At 41.2% G+C, this 18,264-nt stretch overlaps 1 protein-coding gene across 2 annotated transcripts; it reads left to right on the forward strand.

The window, feature by feature from the left end:
• Positions 14,038-18,122, forward strand: LOC109837890. Of its 2 annotated transcripts, XR_002246475.1 has the most exons (4): positions 14,038-14,519; positions 15,034-16,377; positions 16,528-16,607; positions 17,951-18,122. XR_002246475.1 is itself a non-coding variant. In XM_020406270.1 (3 exons), the coding sequence occupies exons 1-3, from the start codon at positions 14,269-14,271 to the stop codon at positions 16,541-16,543; spliced, it is 1,611 nt and encodes a 536-aa protein (XP_020261859.1). In that variant the 5' UTR covers positions 14,038-14,268; the 3' UTR covers positions 16,544-16,684. The 2 variants fall into 2 exon arrangements, 1 of the variants encoding a protein (XP_020261859.1); XM_020406270.1 differs by lacking the exon at positions 17,951-18,122 and having other exon boundaries at positions 16,528-16,684.

An 18,264-nucleotide genomic window follows, 5' to 3' on the forward strand; every position in this document is an offset into this window, starting at 1 on the left:
GTTGGGCAAGCTATGGCTTTGCCTTTCTGGCGAAGGTCGGCTTATGGGCGAAGTTGGGCCGTTAGGCGAACTTGATAAAGTTTGCTTGAACTACAGAGTTCACCATATTTGCGAAACTCACCAGATTTGGGAGGCTCGCCTGAAGAACAGAGCCTGCATGCATAGGTGCCAGGTGGGCTCGCCTGATTTGAGCGGTTCGCCAAAATTGGGAACCTTGCTCATGGAACGAAGCTCATGGGGCTCGCTTGAACTACTAGGCTCGCCGAAAACACTAAATTCGCCAATTTTGGGAACTTTGTGTTTTGGCTTGGATCTCTTCAGGCCTAAATAGTAATCTAGGATGTCATTAGAGACGAGGGCTTGTGTCTTTTGGTGGGAGAGAACTTGTCGTCGCCGTTGCTTGGCTCTTTTGGAGAGGGGAGCATTCATGTTAACGGCGAAGGCGTGGTCCGCGCCGACATGAATTAGCATCTCCTCTTGTATGGGGGTCTGCGAGGATCGTTCAACGACCCATCGAGCATCCCTTTAACCTACATCCTTTGCCTTCGGCTCGGTCGTGATAGGCTTAGGGGAGATAGGACCCCCTGTGCTTTCTCGGGCGGAGTTCTCCGGCGTGGTTGCCTCGACCACTTGGGGTTGGGCCACACGCACAACTCTATAGCACTTCCGAGACGCATTGTCGCCAGAAGAGGATAAAGATAAGTACTCTTTGAACTCGATCACGAGGGACTCAATAGTTGTCCCCGCTGCAATTTCGTCGAACTGCGCCACCACACATTTCGGTTGAAGAAACGGTTTCTCCCACTGTAGTCGCCATCTTCTGTAGGTGTAAATTTTGACTTCTTGAAATGGGGATTTTGTTTGTATTGATAAGAATAGCTTATTACAAACTAATGAATCAAAATTATAACAAAAGCGGAGGGAATGCCCTCCTTGTTTAACGTGGGGACTTTAGTAGCGATAGGACGCCTCGCTCGGTTCTCGCACCGAGTTTGCTTCCCTTAGACGATCCAATTGAAGTTGTGGGCAAGCTTCAGTACGCAGTAGAAGCTTGTGCTGATCAAGTTTGACTATACCAGAGGCCAAACGGGGAGCTTGTGCTTGTCGACTGACTGCTTGGAGAGAGCTATCATGCAAGAGCTTGCAAAGAGCCTAAGAGCCTCAAGTCTGAGAGTTTAGATGAGTCTCTTCAAATGAGGGAGCCTTTAGCAAATGAGCCAAGGTTCAACCTTTGGAAGATTAGCCAGCCAAGCCAGTAGCAGCTAATCAACCTCTTTCACATTGACTGAAAGTGGCTTTAAATAGGCAAGGGATGGCATGAGTCATCCCTTGATTTGTGGGATTTGACCACTATTTAGGGTGAGGGAGCCAGCTGCCCTAGCTGTGGGATGTGACCACTTAGGGGGTCCTGTCAGCCATCTTATTCTTGCTAGGTGAGGAGCGCCATGCTTTCTCCCTTGATTCGTGGGATTTAATCACTGATGTGACTGTTCCCATACTCTAAGTGGGCAGCTGATAATCCTGGTGGGTTTCTAGTTATTAGGCGAGCTTAGTCCGCGCAGGCGAGGTGCAAGCTGTCAGGCGAGCTTGGTCTTCAGGTGAGCTTGAACCTTCGTGCTGGCGAGTCGGCCAAACAGGCAAGCTTCGAGCTGTCAGGCGAGCTTCACCCTTTTTAGGCGAGCTTGGTTCAATGTGCAGGCGAGCTGTGCAGGCGAATCTCATCCAGGCAAGCTTCAACACTGTTAGGCGAGCTCTATACTTACAGACGGACTTTCTTGCAGGCGAGCTTCAGCCTTTACAGGTGAGCTTCAGCCTTTAGGCGAGCTACTGAACATGCTTCAAAGAATATGCCATAACTTTCAAACCGTAAGTCGGAATTGGACGGATTATATATGAAAATTGACTATCTCGACGAGATGAAGCCGACCAAACCAACCCCATAGGGTTAGGTTTGCTTCTGTCCATTTTTCTAAATTCCTTCCGGTTTGAGAGATATTAGCATTTTTCCCTTTTTGCTATTTCGGGTGAGGTTTTAGCAGTTTTGTTCTGAACTTCTCTGATAGGGATTAAAGGTAATTTTTTATTGCCTACAATCGTCTTCTTGGGTATTCAGATCTGAAGACCAACGGATCTTCCGGGAAGAAGAGGCCTTCCTACACTTGTGAAGAGAGGCAGATATGGAGGAGGAGGAGGAGACGTACTCCTCAAACTTCTGTTGGTCGAACTCGTATTCGACCTCTTCAGGTACGAGGATCTTGATTGTCGGCTACGACACGATAACCTCGGCAGTGAGGCTGTTGGCTCTCACTGTGGTCGCTAGCTTGTTTGGGTGGGAAATCGATTTCTTCATTGTATAACTTATTACAACTTCAGTCGTTACAACAAGTTAAAAAAATCGGTCTTTTTATAAGACCTTTACACAATAAAATTAAAATTATAATCTCCTTCAAACAAACACAACGGGTGTTTATCGCCTGCTGCTTGCATGAGATCTTTGCCTGTGACGGGGACGTTGATATCCGTGGACCACCAAATGATCAGATCAGATCCGGAGCTTCGTTGATTCGCGAAGGAATCAAGAAACCAAAGCAATTATCTCGGCAACAGCGAGATAATCACTCTTCTTGAGATCACCGCAATGAGGCAATCTCAAGGGAAGGAACCGGGCTACAGATCTGACGAACTCCTCTTCTTTATGCCGAAGAATTCGCTGATATCTCCTCCTCCTCTCTGAAATTCATGGCTCTTTAGTCTTCAATTCAGCAGGGCTTCACCGACGCTCGAGAATTCTAGATCTGAAAACATAAAGGCACTGAGGGTGTATTTATAGGCTTCGGGACCCATGTTTTCAGATAAGAACAGTTGATTCACTCTTATCCTCAGTTGCAACCACTTAACCACGTTCTTGGATGATATTTTATCAATTAGAACAAATCCAGACGGTTAACATTGAAAAACAGCATAAAACTACCAAAAATCAGTTTTCGGGGCTGCGAACAAATGTGGGTGTCTCGGGGCCAAGCCGAGACACCTCTGGGTGTCTCGGCCTGGCCGAGATACCAGTGGGTGTCTCGGGTATTTTGGTCTTAACTTTCTCATATGACCTCTAAATAATATGATTCAAGATGTGTTGGAAATCTGACGAATATATATACAACTTTTGTCTTTTGAGCTTTTTCATATTCAAATCGAATCATTGCCAAAATCTCCATTCTTCTCTGAGACACCAACACTGTTTCAGAATTCTGAGGCAGTTGGTATTTTGACTTTATCACTCTCATACGATCTCAGAATGAGTTGATCCAAAATGCGTTAGAAAGCTAACAAGGAGATCTACAACTTTCATCTTGGTGTCTTGCCGAGGCTCGGAATGTAGTTCTACGCGTCTTGTCTATTTTAGCCGTATCTTCATCGTCCGAACTCGGAATCATGTGATTCAAGATACATCGGAAAGCCATCAAGAAGATCTACAAGCTCCAATGATTGAATCATCTATGGAGTGGATGGGACATGGGGAGTATTTCATCTTTTGTAAGTGACGCGGAGCTCCCGATTAGTTTGTGTTTCCGTTATTCCGAAGTTCTGTTGCTTCGCATGGTTCGTTGACTCACTTCATGTGCTTGTTAATGTCGATTAAGCTTTTGTGACTCGAATAATGATGTTCATCATCTTCTTTGTGTCTCGAGCCGTGTGCGGGGACCTATAGGTAATTTTTGACGTCTATAAGGGTCTAAGACTTCTTGTCTGAGAGGGATCGACGAGTATTTGTATTTTGAGGACCCGTCTGTTGAACAAGAGGAGGAACAAACAGCTGAGGTGGAAGAACCCCAAGTGGCTGATGCTCCTTCAATAAGAGCTACCAGGAAAAGAGCTCGAACGACAGAAGAGGTTGGCCAGTGTGAGAAATGGACTTGCTGAAAGCTGATGATTGAGTCCCTTCCTACTAAAGGTCAGCAGAAGCCAAAATTGATGACCTATGCTTTCAAGGCTCTAGAAGAAGAAGAACATCAAGAGACTTCAATTGTGGGTCTTTCACATAGGCCTAGGCTTTGTTCAAGTGGCCCTGCTTTGTCCAGTGAAGCTTCTTCTTATCATCCTCCTGAAGAGGAAGAAGAAGAATTGATAGCTACGGATGCTGAATCTAGGTCAATAGTGGGCTCTCCCCAAGCTCCGGTATCAGCACCAAGGGAGCACGAGGAGCAACACCCTCCCTCTCCTTCTATATTGATACCGTAGGTTGGTGAGTCAATGCTTAGCCCGACAACAGGGCTCTTGGTTAGACCGGCTACGGCCATTAGTTCCTCTGAGCATGATGATGAGGAAAAGGTAGATTATAAAGTTTCCTCCATAGAGGATATTGATGAAAACGCTGAGATTGACATAGGTGGTGATAATGGGAACGAAGAGCATGATTTTATAGGCGATATCACCACTTTTGATGACGTCCCTAGGACCACGTCAGACAAAGCATCCACTCTTGTGCCTTTTTCTGTCACCGGTAAGGCTAGTTTATTTCGAATTTCTCTACATCCCCCTTCCGTATTCTGACCGTTTTTGAATGCAGGTTCACCCACTCTTAAGACCGTCACTGGAACTCCTCCCGCCAAGTAGCCACTTATACAAGCGGCGAATCCTTAGCAAGAACAACCCTAGTCAAGCTTGGCAACGACCCCGCCGGCAACACTGAAGAGGATTTCACTTACACCAACAGCGATCGTCAGTGTGCCGGATCCATCTCAAGCGGGGACCATGATGGCTTTGACATTAAGCCCTTCGCACCTGGATGTTTCTGTTGCTTCTGCGACTTCTACATCTAGGTTTCCTCGCTTTAACACGCCTATCTCAGGGACTAGGGGATCATCTACGATTATTGTTTCAAGACCCATAGATGCACCTGGCTTCCTCCATATTCCATTGGGGTATTTGAACAGTCTCGCAAAGAAGGTGATTGAAGTTGTAATGGCTGGTCGGGGCACTTTTGGCTCCTTCAAGCCTCTTCTAGAGGTGAGCTTGAATGGAGTTAAGAGTGTGAGTGATGCTTAATGCTTTGAGCGTTGTTCAGAGGCTATTTCTCATTTGGAAGCATAGCTACAGCACTTCGAGGCCCTGGGTCGTATGGATATTCAGACGCAAATTGTGTCTACTTTTACCGACCTTCAGGTTGAAGAAGTGGCTTGCCGTGAGGCGATGGAGCGGGATCTGGTTGAAAGAGAGTGTCAGGTTGCACACCTGTGGGAGCAGAGCGTCCAGAGGCATAATGAGTTAGAACTTTCGACTGCTTCTTTAGGCTTCATTCGTACAAAGCTCGTTGAAGTTGCAGCTAAAGTGCTACGACTGAAGGTTCAACTTTCTGGTGAAGAAGCCATCGTTAATACCCTCAGCGCTAAGAATGCGGACACTCTTTTGAATTATCACAAGGAGGATTAGGCCCTGGAGCGAGCCAAGAAGGAGATAGCTGCCTATCTGAAGTCAAATCTCAACTTACTGCTTTTTAATTTAGTGAATGAGTGAACTTGATCTTGTATTGTTCTTTTAATAAGAACAACCCTATTTTGTATCACTTTCTTTTATCTTTTGAATAAAAAGTGATATTGGCTTTCCATTACTTCTTGCATGTGTCATGTTCTGACTTGAAGCAATAAAATTACCTGAGAAATGCTAGAGGTGTGATTTTAACTTAGCATAGATTTCCACAATAGGCCTGATTTAAAAAATTATCTTTATTATCATTTGAGATAATTCCAGAAAATTTCTATCTGCTGGGGATAAATACTTGTCATTCCCTTAGGATAGGATTGATCAATTGAATTCTTCCTATGTTATGTTTTACTTTAAACACTGAAAGAAGTCTATAAGTGCCAGAGGTGTAGTATTAACTTGGCACGAGTTTTCATATAGAGTGAGATTTTTCTTATTATCCTTAAGGGTAATTTTGGAAAAAGTTTACCCTATTGGGGATTTTATAATGAGAACTTACTATTCTTATTGAAAAATGATTAATAAGTTCATTGGAGGGTTTAACTGTTAGAGGTATATCATTAACATAACAGAGATTTGTTGACCTACCGTTCTATTGAAAAGAGTCGATAAGTTAATTTTATCAGAGGTGTGATATTAACGTGACAGGAAGGATATTACGATCGGGGCAATTTTAAAGACCTATCGCTGTATTAGAGAGAGTCGATAAGTTAATTTTATCAGATATTTGATATTAACGTGACACAAAGAATATTATGATCAGGGTAATTTTGAGAACCTATCGCTCTATTGGAGAAAGTCGATAATTTGATTTTATCAAAGGTGTGGTATTAACATGACATGAAGAATATTACGATCGGGACAATTTTGAGGACTTATCGCTCTATTGAAGAGAGTCGATAAGTTGATTTTATCAGAGGTGTGATATTAACATGACGGGAAGAATATTACGATCAGGGCAATTTTGAGGACATATCGCTCTATTGGAAAGAGTCGATAAGTTGATTTTGTCAGATGTGTGATATTAACGTGACAGAAAGAATATTACGATCAGGGTAATTTTGAGGACCTATCGCTCTATTTGAGAGAGTCAATAAGTTAATTTTGTCAGATGTGTTATATTAACGTGACAGAAAAATATTGAACAAGATTTTTGGGGGACTTAGTGTCTCGCTTAGGAGAATTTCCAAGTGGTTTATCATCAAAGCGATGACTTGTGATACTTGTGATTTAAACAAGTTTTGGAAACTTATCACTCTGCTAAAGAGGGTTGATAAGCTAATCATCTATTACTCTGCTAGGGAGAGCTAATAAATTGATCATAATTTGAACGATTTTGAGGACTTATCGTTCTATTGATGAGAATCAATAAGTTTATTGTGATAGAGGAATTGTCATCACATTGGAAGTAATGCAAGCTAAATTCAAACTCTATGGGGATGATGATCGTCGAGAGTGTAGTATTAACTTAACGAGAATTTTGTCAGTTGAAATAACTTAGATTCTACTGAGGAGATACAGAGGTTTAACAACGATCTATTAAAAGAATTCATGAACTTAGAAAATAAGTATCATGTTTAAAAACGTAAGGTCGTTGGGAATAATTGCAATGCAAAGATGACCTTTGTGTTTGAGGTTCGAAACACAAAGTTAAGAACTCTCATAACGCAGGTCTGAGCCTAGCGTTTGGAAATTGAACGCAGGGGTGAGCTTTGCGTTAAGGTTAAAGTCTAACTGATTTTATCCATTAATGCTGAAGATTACGTTTTAAAACGGTTAGGATTCCCTCCTAGAATCTCGAACCGCCTTAACAGCTTGACGGTTGTTATAAATAGACCTGAGTGGTAAAATCAAGAGTCATTCGACTCTTTCCACTCTCGTCTTGATTCTATGAACAAGAGCTCTCATTAATTTCGCCAGAACCTTCGACGATCTCCGCCTTCTTCGATCAGCGACATCAATGGCGCCACGAAGGATGAGTTCGGGCTCCAAGAAAGTCGTGGGAACAACTCCAAAAATGTCGCCGGTTAAGGACACCGACGGTGTTCTTATTTTTGCAGGCACCTCATCGTTACCATTTTTCTTGGACACTGGAATAATGTTGGCTACCCAATCAGGGTATTGTTCCTCTCTAACAAAGACCGAGTCAATAAGTTTTTTGACTTTCGACTTAATTGCTTCCATGATATCTGGACGAAACCGGTGTTGTTGTTGTTTAACGGGTTTTGTGTCTGGATCGGTGTTAAGATGATGCATGGCTACTTTTGGATCAAGTCCAGACATATCTTTATAGTTCCAGGCAAAGACATCTATAATTCTTGAATGAGAGATATAAGATCTTCTTTCTTAGATGGTGATAACCTTTCACTTATGAAGATTAGTTTAGGACCAGATTCGTCTCCTATATTAACTTGGATTACTTTATCTTCAGTGGGTAGCTCACGCTGTTCGAAGCGTATATCCCACAAAATGTTAAGACGTTTGATTCAAGGGTCCTTGGTTGATTCAATCAATTCTTCGTCACCCCCTGCATCTTCGTCTGGGTGGCTAGTCGAAACCATATTCACGGTCAAACTTTTAAAGAAGGCTCCAACGCTAATGTCTGATTCCCATGATGACGTCCCGGATGAATGGTCTTGACACAGACAATCATCGGCTTCATTTTCTGAAAGAGAAGGGGTCTTGACATAACCCACACATCTTTCAGTTTTTTGATAATAATCAGGAGGTTTTCCTTCCGGAGTGAGAGACATTCGAACGGGTGTTCGTCTTCCTTTCCCAAAATTTAAACCTCTCTTTTCATTAAAGTCATAACTCATTTGTTTTATTAAATGGATGGAATTGGGTTCATGGTAATGGGATTAAGGAACCCTATTATCTTCTTCTAAACTTCCTTACTTGAGGAGTTCATGTTTGACTCTCTCAAAATAGATAGGCTTCTGCCCTTTCTTTTTGGACGAGACTTTGAAGAAAGCCTTTTCGGATATCCTTGATTTTTTCACATGTAGCGAAGGATGATTTAACCAGCAATATGAGTGATGTCTCTACGCATAATGTGCGACATATGTCGGTACCTGTATCAATATCATTCTCTATTTGTTTATTTTTAGAGGACACATCGGACAAGTATGCTAAAATAAAATCTTTATTAATGCACTACTCGTCCTTACTCGGTACATTATTATTGCTCCCAATCTGACCCATTACATAAAAATTCAACTCCCATGGACAATCTTCCTTAGGATCTGGCTCGATGTCGGCTTCATGGTCACTGTCATCATCTTCTTCAAATTTCTCTTGAGATTCCAGGTAGAAGACAGAATCTGTGTGGAAGTTTTCTACCCCTTTGAAAGGGTGCTTCTCAGCAATCAGGGTTCGGACTTCTACTTCATCATTAACGTACTTCATAACCTGATGTAAGGTAGACAGAACAATGCGGTTCGCATGAATCCATGGTCTCCCTAACAAAAAATTATAAGATGTGTTTGCATCTATAATTGTAACAAGTCACTTCGGACTTAAGATCTCCGATTTGACACTTGAGCTTGATCTTCCCCAGGGGCTGAGTGCTGTTGGTATTGAAACCGAAGATGATAGTCTGGGTGGTGTTTAACCGATGCGTGAGAATCCCTAAGACCTACATGACTCTGTAAGGCATAATGTTAAGTGCTGAGCCTAGATCAACTTGGACACGACTGATCTCCGAAGACCCAATATACCCTGTGTAATATAAAGGCCTGTCATGCTTATGTTTGACTTGTATATCTTCCTGAGTGAATGATATGCAGGGTAAACTTCTTGCTGCTTGTAGATATTGTATACATATCTTGGCTTCCGAAGCTTCAAGAGTCGGAGTAACCTGTGTAATAAAGCTTTCCGCATTCGTTAAGGCTTCAATTAGGGCTTTCTTTATGGTTTTAGATAATCGCAGGAGTTCGTATAAGGTAATCATGGCCGGTATGTTGGCCAACTGCGCCATGTCGTTGAATCAGAAAGGAGTGCTTGATTCTCCGGGTTCCTGGAAAAGGTTTTTATTGTATCAGGTTTCTTTCTGTTTCCCTTTGTCGGTTGACTTATGAGGGACAGAACCCCCAGCGTCTTAAGGTTGTTCTTCTATTTCTTGAGCACATTGATCATAGTTTCTTAGATAAGCGTTTCCTGATCGGGTGCCAGGGTTGCCTCCTTGGTCTGCTGTAAGAACGATTCTCTCTTCTTCTGAATCAGTGAGAGGTTTGAGGTAATCATCATCCTCATTAATAGAGGGGATAATCATATTGGATAACTTAGCCTTGCCTCTTTTCTTTTTGGACGAGGTGTTCGTCCACTATTAGTCTTCAACCAGATCGGGATGGACCCGCATAATCTTCCCTTTTGGAGTAGTAAAGGGAGTTAATCCTTTATCTTTCTGACCGTGTGGGTTAGTGTTCTTCATATGTATTTTTCCTTTATGGACGGGAATAACTCCATCTGCAGCTGTTATAGGAGGGAAATCGCCGAAATGGACCGCTATCAAATTAGTAGATACAGTCTTCTGCTCAGGCTTCAATGTGAGCACATTGGCATTCACCAAATTTTGTAGGACATCCTTAAAAACATAGCATTTTCTGGTAGGATGCCCCAGAAACCTGTGATAACGGTAGTTATTAGGGTCATCCGCTTTTCCTGCCTCATCTGATTTCCTGATCTCGGGAAGTTACAGTTTATTGTTTTTTCTGAAGTAGCTGGAACAAAGTGTCCACATGCTCCTCTTTAAACGAGTATTGCTTGGGCGCTCTTTGCTGATTCAGTGTTTTGCCTTTCTTAGCAGGTGATGCTCGTGTGCTGGAATCGGCAGCCAAAGTCTCCTTTCCCTTAAATCGAGGAGCATTGTTTTGGTTGCGTTACTGTTGTAGCTTTGGTTGAGTAACCTCCTCAGTCTTGACCCGAGCAACGATTTCTTTAGTTTGTTCTCCTTACGAAACCAATTGTCTCCAGGAGCGACATTCCGCTACCCCCATTTGAGCAAGGAGCTGAGTCTATAAGTTATGCTTGCAAGTATCAACCAAAGTAGATTGAGTCATACCTGATGGGCATCGCAATGCCATACTACGGAATCTTTCAACATAAGCCTTGATAGATTCTCCATTTCTCTGCTTGGTGGTGAGAAGGGTCAGGATAGATACTTCTGTATCATCCTAAAAAAATCTAGCTAATAATAGCCTTTCTAGATCTACCCATTTTTGAATAGACCCAGCAGACAACTTCATGAACCATTCGAAAGCAATGCCCTTAAGGGTGCCAATGAACAATCGGGTCAGAATAGCGTCATTTGCCACTACGTCTCTGGTCTACGACTTAAAGTAGTAGACGTGTTGATTTGGTGATCCCGTATTGTCGAAAGGTTACAAAGTTGGGGCCTTAAATTTTGATGGATAGGGAGCTGCGTTCCATTTCGCGGGGTAAGGTCGTACTACTCCTTCTTCATGAAGTTCGCTTCTGTTGGCAATTGTGTTGAGGCGAGCCTCTAATTCGTCCATTTTGGATGACGGAGGATTTTGTTCTTTATCAACTTCTTTCTCATTTTCGGAGGAAGACTTTAGGTTGTGAGTCTTACGATCCGTATTCTCGTGCGCCTTCTGTTTTCCCTTTGAAATTGTCCTCCGGGAGGATTCAGACTTTTGGATTTTCTCTGCAAGGAGCTGAGCCAACATATCCTTTATTTGGACAAACATCTCCTGCTGTGCATGAATCATGACATGATGTAAATATCAAAAGACTCCCTTTAACTCTGGACGAATATCGAAAAACCCCCTTAACTTCCAAAATATCAGAAAAATCCCTCTTAAGTATAGGGATTATCACAAAACTCCCATTTAACTTTTAGATTTTGAAAACTCTCTCTAACTTTGAAATTTTATTAGAAAGCCTCCTACTTTTTTTTAGGTGGGGGTGGGGTTTGGGGGGGGGTTGGTTTTTGATAAAATCTCAAAGGTAAAAGAAATTTTATGATAATCCCTAATGCTAATATTTTCAAAGTGAAGCGGCGTTTTCTGATAATCATTCAAAGTTAAGGGGTTTTTATAATAGGTTTTTTCCCCTAGAAACCACCTTAACAATAGTGTAATTTTATAGAAATCACCTTTTATTTTCAATTTATACAACCACTTTCAAAGTATACTTATATAAGAGAGAGTATACTTATATATACATATATACTAAGAGAGAGTATACTTATATAAGAGGGAGTATACATATATAATAGAGAGTATACTTATATATACATATATACTAAGAGAGAGAGTATATATATATACACACATATATTATACATATATAAGAGAGTGTATACTTATATATACTTATATAAGAGAGGTATATTATAATATACATATTACTATAAGTAAAGAGTGTATTATATATACATACATATACATTATACATATACAAGAGAGAGTATTCTTATATATACTTATATAAGAGAAAGTATATTTATATATACTTATATAAGAGAGAGTATACTTATATACTAAGAGAGAGTATATATATACACACATATTATACATATATAGAAATATATTATATATACATATATTATATATATATTATATATATGCATATATTATACATATATAAAAATATATTATATATACATATATTATACATATTATATATATTTATATATACATATATTATACATATATAATAATATATATATAAAATAAAAATAAAAATAAAAAAACACTATTCCGGGGCGGGCCGGGCCCGGGTCGGGCACCAAAGAGGCGGCCGGGCCCGACCCGGAGCCCGGACTTGGCCCGGGTTTCCGGGCAGGCCGGGCCGGGCTCGACCGGACCCGGACCGGCGGGTTTTTTTGGACACCTTACATCAACAAGCACCTCTTCATTCTTCAAGAATCCAAGCTTAAACTATAGATCGAAGTCGAACCAAACACCTATTTTGTGTAACACTTGAAAAGCTAACACACACATTCTCATTAGTGCTGAAGATATGCTCAATTAAAGAAGGAATGATAGGTCATGGGAGTGAGGGCTAAGATAACGATGATTTAATGAAAATGAACATGCTCACGTTTTTGTGGCCCCAACCTGGATCCAGCTCGGACCCAAGCCCAACCCATGTCTCCACCGCAAGCTAGCTCTGTCTCGTATTATAACAACCAAATCATTTTACACCCAAATATTCACCAGGTGATCAGTGGGTCCCTTTAAAGTTTGAAAGTACTAAAAAGCACTCCTTAGTTAAATTCAAAGAGGAATTTTTCAAAACAGCCCTAAAAAGTTTTTTATTTTTTAAAATCGACCTGTTTTTTTTATTTATCAAAATCGACCCACTTTTTGCCACGTGGGCTTAATGACGTTCCTAAACAGTCGGGGTTGTCAACCCCGACTGTTGACAACCCCGACTGTTTAGGACATAAAAATTTCGGGTTCAAGGGTTCTAATTGGGGTTTAACACCCTCCTAAACAGTCGGGGTTGCCAACCCCGACTGTTTAGGAACTATTGGGGTTTAACACCCTCCTAAACAGTCGGGGTTGCCAACCCCGACTGTTTAGGAACTTCATGAAGCCTACGTGGTAAAAAGTGGGTCGATTTTGATAAATAAATAAAATCGGGTGAATTTTGAAAAATAAAAATCTTTTTGGAGTTGTTTTGAAAATTTGTTCTAAATTTAAATTCATGAAATTCAACTATAACAATAAGTTTTCTTGAAAGGACAAATTTTCAAAACCAACCCATTTGATAAACTATTCCCAAAAAAAAACCCATTTCAGTATTATTTGCAAAAACCGACCTGGTTTCAGCCTCAGCGCTGAAACCAGGTCGGTTTTTAAAAAAAAGTTTCCGAAACTTCACGGGAGTTCAACTCCCGTGAAGTTTTGTTATGAGAAAAAACTTCACGGGAGTTGAACTCCCGTGAAGTTTCGTAAAGTTTTTTAGAAAAACCGACCTGGTTTCAGCGACAGTGCTGAAACCAGGCCGGTTTTTCTAAATAAATCTGAAACGGATCGTTTTTTGCAATTAGTTTATCAAATGGGTTGGTTTTGAAAATTTGTCCTTTCTTGAAATCCTAACTAAAATTAACTGTACATAAAGGCATGCATCATTTGTATCATAATCTGTCTTATAATTTGACTCAAAAAGTGATTTCTCAAAGCATTATCATTAACTCATCTTAGGATTCTCGTGTCTATCTTCGCACTCTCTGAACAACCAATGAGTACAAAGAAAAAAAAAGTCATGAATAATTTTTATTAGAGAAACATTGCAAGCTCTCAAAAAAAAAAAAAAATACTTTGTCAGAAAATTAAACGACGGTTCTATGATAAGTTGATAACGATGAAAAGTTTATAATAGTTATCTAAGTATTTACTGATTTTATCTGAAATTATAAGTTCTGTAAAACATAAATAAATAATAGTAATTTCATTTAATCGGGACTAATATTTTGTCCTTATTTATTTTTTCCTCTGATCAAAAGTAAATCGATGTATTCTGCTCACCCTTAATAATAAGCGTGACACTAATTAAATAGCGATTCAATTTTGCGCGTGACAGCGGTTTAATAAGAGTGGGTGTTCGGTGATGTATAAAATAATGCCCGTCTTATTCAACGACAGACTCCTCCTTTCCCGGTGACGGCCAGATCCGACCCGCTCCGAAACGCCGCTCGCAGGCGGGCGACACGCTACCAAACGCAGCATTTCTAGGGTTGGATTTTTTTGTTAATCTTTTCCTTTACTTTTAACAACCGAAATCAAAATTCAAAGAAACGAGAAGGGGAAGGAATCGATGGGGGTTTTGGGAGACAAGAGCAGCTGGTGCTTCTGCTCCGGCGGCGGTAAATCGGAGAGAGTCAAGGGGAGCATATTTTCCGGCAAGTCGCCGGCGATGGCTGAAATCTCCGGCGGAGGAACTGGGTTCCTCATTCACCGGAGTCTTCTGCTCACTACGCATGCTAACATCCCGTCGGTGGCGGTGGCGGAGGCGGCGGAGGTTCGAATCAATCGCGGTCGAGATTTGGCTTGCTTGGTACCTCTCAGGTTCTCACTTTCTCCTCTGCGTTGGATGGCTTTTGCTTTTGGGCGGTGTTTTGTAATCTGCTCAAGTTTTTAGCTGAGGCCTGGAACTGGCATTGTATTTGTTATCATGATTGTGCTATTATAACTTGAAGCTTGAGTTTTGAGGCGTTTTTGTTGACATGAGTTATTTTGCCTGCGGGTTGCATAATTTGGCCACCTGATATAGATTTTAGGATTGGGTGTTTTCAGTCTGCAACTGGGGTGAAAGCTAGAAGTGAAACGAGGTTAATGCCAAATAGAAGTTAAATTAATCTGCTGATGGTTTCATACATTTTGCTGGTTCATAAAACACAAATTGCACCTTTGTTGATGCAAACAAAGTATTCTTTTTATAAACAATTCTTGTTGATTCATTGAATTATTTTATGCTCATTGAGTTTTCTGCGACATGATCTTGGAGTCTCATAATCTTATTCATGAGCATGTGTTAAATCCCTGTCAAGTGCACTGACATTGTTTTAAACTCCTGATGCAGATTTTTTATTACCAGTTCTATTCTTGACCTCACAATTGTCGGCTTCGACACTGTGGATGCTGATTCAGCTGCCCAGGGACACCAGCCTCATTATATCAAAACCTGCTGCAATCCAGCACTTGACCTGGGTAGCATAGTCTACATGTTAGGGCATACAGATAAAAAGGAGCTCGTGGTTGGCGAGGGTAAATTAGTGATAGCTACAGACAACCTAATCAAGCTCTCGACTGATGGTGTAACATGGTCCCCTGGGTCTGCAGGCTTTGATGTGCAAGGAAATCTAGCCTTCATGGTTTGTGATCCCATGAAGCTTGCGACATCTCCCACTGCAAAATCTTCTGCCTCAACTTCGTCCTCTTCATCACTGTCAAGGAAGAAGGATTCTTCTATGCAATTTGGAATCCCAATTCCTATCATCCGTGATTGGTTCCACCAACACTGGGAGGGCAGCTTGGATGAGCTTAGTAAACCTAAACTACCTCTCATCCGATTGATGTCCTCCGGTCAAAAGAGTGAGCACTCAAGTGCATCTTTCACCCAGCGCCGTGTTTTCAAGTCCACGGAAGGAGAGAATGATGATTTCTCGTCATCTTCACAGATAGATTCAAAACCTAGGTTTGCGCTTGGATCAAACAATTCAGCCAATGCAAATACATCCCATGAACAGGGAATTCCAACCCCAGAGATCTTTGAATCTCCTAAGCTGACTTCCGGGCCATTACGGAGAAAAGAAACCAGTCCAAACCATCTTTTGGATACAAATTGCCCTCCTAGAATTCCGAGATCTATTGTTCTTCCACTGCCCTTAAAACAATTGCTAATGGACTCTAATGAAAACAATGCCAAAGATCCTAAATCTGCAAATCCAGCAAGAGAAGATTACAATCCGCAACTGGGTCATTGTATGCTTCGTTATGGCCAAGATGGTGATTGTTGCAGTGAGGTTATGTCTAGTTCATCTCCTATTGAAGCTTCTGGAGCACACGACGATGAAGATGGGTTTAGCAGTGGCGCGGATACCATGCACTCGGCTGAAACTATGGAGAGCAGGAACTTCCCAAGCCCTAAAGAGAACAGATTTCAGAAAGTTGGTAGGAGTCAGAGTTGTGTGAATTATAGCAGGTGGAATTCTAGTTCTACTCAAAGAAATTCAGCAGCAAGAAGAGCAGCACTGCAGAAGCAACAGAGTATGGTTCCTATGAGAAAAACACGCTCACAAGCTGCTTCATTACCTCAGAGAAGTCATGATTATTTCAGCCCTACAGTCTCCTCAAGCATGAAGAAGAGGAATAGCTCAGAGCAGCCTCCACGACCTCGTGAAAGTGCGGCTCAGGCATCTCCAAGGTGGAATCGTTGACGCAGGCATATGGAAATGATAAACCAAAGGCCATTCTTTTGTCTTGATATCTTCTTGTGAAATTCATTTTATTTCCCTACTGAATGTGTTGATTTCTTTTTCATTTTTCTTTCTTCTGTTTGTGATTTTATGTGCAGAGTGATGATAAGATGACAAACTAAATTCAACAAAAAAAAGTTCTGAACAGATAACCGAAAAAGTCTGACATTATGTTAAGGTAATTGTAATCAGCAGTCCTGCAATTTGTGTATTTTGGTTCGTATCCTATGAAAAGAGGAATCCTGTTATTTGATATTTTCGAGGTTTGAAAGGTGTATGGGTATCAAATGGCATTTGTTTTTGTCAAAAGATCTCAAATTTGGATTGTTTGTTGAGAATGGCGTTTTGTTACTTGCAAGTTTAGCATGGCCTTACATGTTCAACATAATCATGAATCCTTTAACTCGTGGTCATGGAATACTATGAAGAGTAATTGGGTATGCCTCAACCTTCTGTCTGTTAGCTGTTTCTTGCATGATTCAGAAAGCATTCAATTCAAAGCCCAAGGCATTTTTAATTTCGGAATGTTCTAGTAGTTGGTGAAAAAAGGGTTCTATTATGTATTATGCAACTATTAACAGGTTTCGAAATTCTCTTTCGAGCATATCAAGCATCAAGGTCTCTGCATCTAGTTAAGTGAAGGAATACAAGAAAGCTTAATGAAGAAATATAAGAAAGAGAGGTAAGGTTGGCCAACACAACTTGTATGGCGTAGGTATTCTCATTATACGATGAACTCAAGATAATTACAGGAATATGTTGAGGAGTAATTGCTGGATCTGGAGGCGATTGAGGGCTTATACAATTGTACCATACGCACGTATCATTTACAGGAGTGATTCTTGGATGTAGAGGTGATTGGGGAATTCTACAGGTATACCATATGAACATAACATTTATAGGAGTAGTCCAGGCTTTCCGTTTGTGTTTTCAGTTGTGCATGTAATGGTCAAGGAGTCTTGGGAAACGCTATTATTGTAACGCCTCCCCGAGCAATTTTCTTATCACATCTAACTGGGGCGGTGTGAAATCGGCCAGTCAATGTGAACTATCCAGCTAGTTGGGATTCTTTGGTCATGCACATCAGCCCTTCATTTGCTTCAAATATCAAACAGTCTTCAAGGTAATTTTATGATCTTTATGAGGATTTTAGTATTGAGTGAGATCAGAACCAGGGTAGCAGAGGCCTAGAGGCAAAATGTAGCTGCCCTTCTAACTTGCTTTCACATTCGACACATTTCTTTCTTCGGTTCGCATTGATGGGGATGTGAATAATTGATAGCGCACACTTGCAAGAGCCTGTCGTACGGCAGACAATTATTGGGCTCTTTAATGGCTGTCACCGACCTGCCATCTAACCTTTGTCTATGCCCATTTTTGATATTTTCGTCTGACTAGAAGTAAATCGCCCTACTACTGCTGATGGATGCATGTGTTTTTGTTGTCTTTTGAGATGCTGGTTCTGAAAACTAAATGTTCTTTTAAGCCTCGTTTCCTTTTACCTACCCTGCCTAATTTCAGGGAAGAAGAAGAAGAGATTATTGCACATCGCACCCATTGCAAACAAATTATTTCCCATTTTTTGCAACCAGAAATGAAGACAGGCTAATAAAAATAACTAAACCCAACACAGATGCCCACTTCTTCAGAACCTCATGCAACCAACAATGGAACAGTGCCCACTTGCAAAACAAGGAGAACAGTAAGAGCAGCAGGAGCCTCTCAGAGATGGCAACCAAGGCAATTGCAGGCCTTGGGAGTGAACGAGCAGACCCCGAATGGCTTATTGGGTATGTTGCAGTTGATGGCATAGCAGCACGGCGACGCGACACACA

The sequence above is a fragment of the Asparagus officinalis genome, chromosome 4 (assembly GCF_001876935.1).
Source record: "Asparagus officinalis chromosome 4, Aspof.V1, whole genome shotgun sequence".
In the NCBI taxonomy this organism is placed as follows: domain Eukaryota; kingdom Viridiplantae; phylum Streptophyta; class Magnoliopsida; order Asparagales; family Asparagaceae; genus Asparagus; species Asparagus officinalis.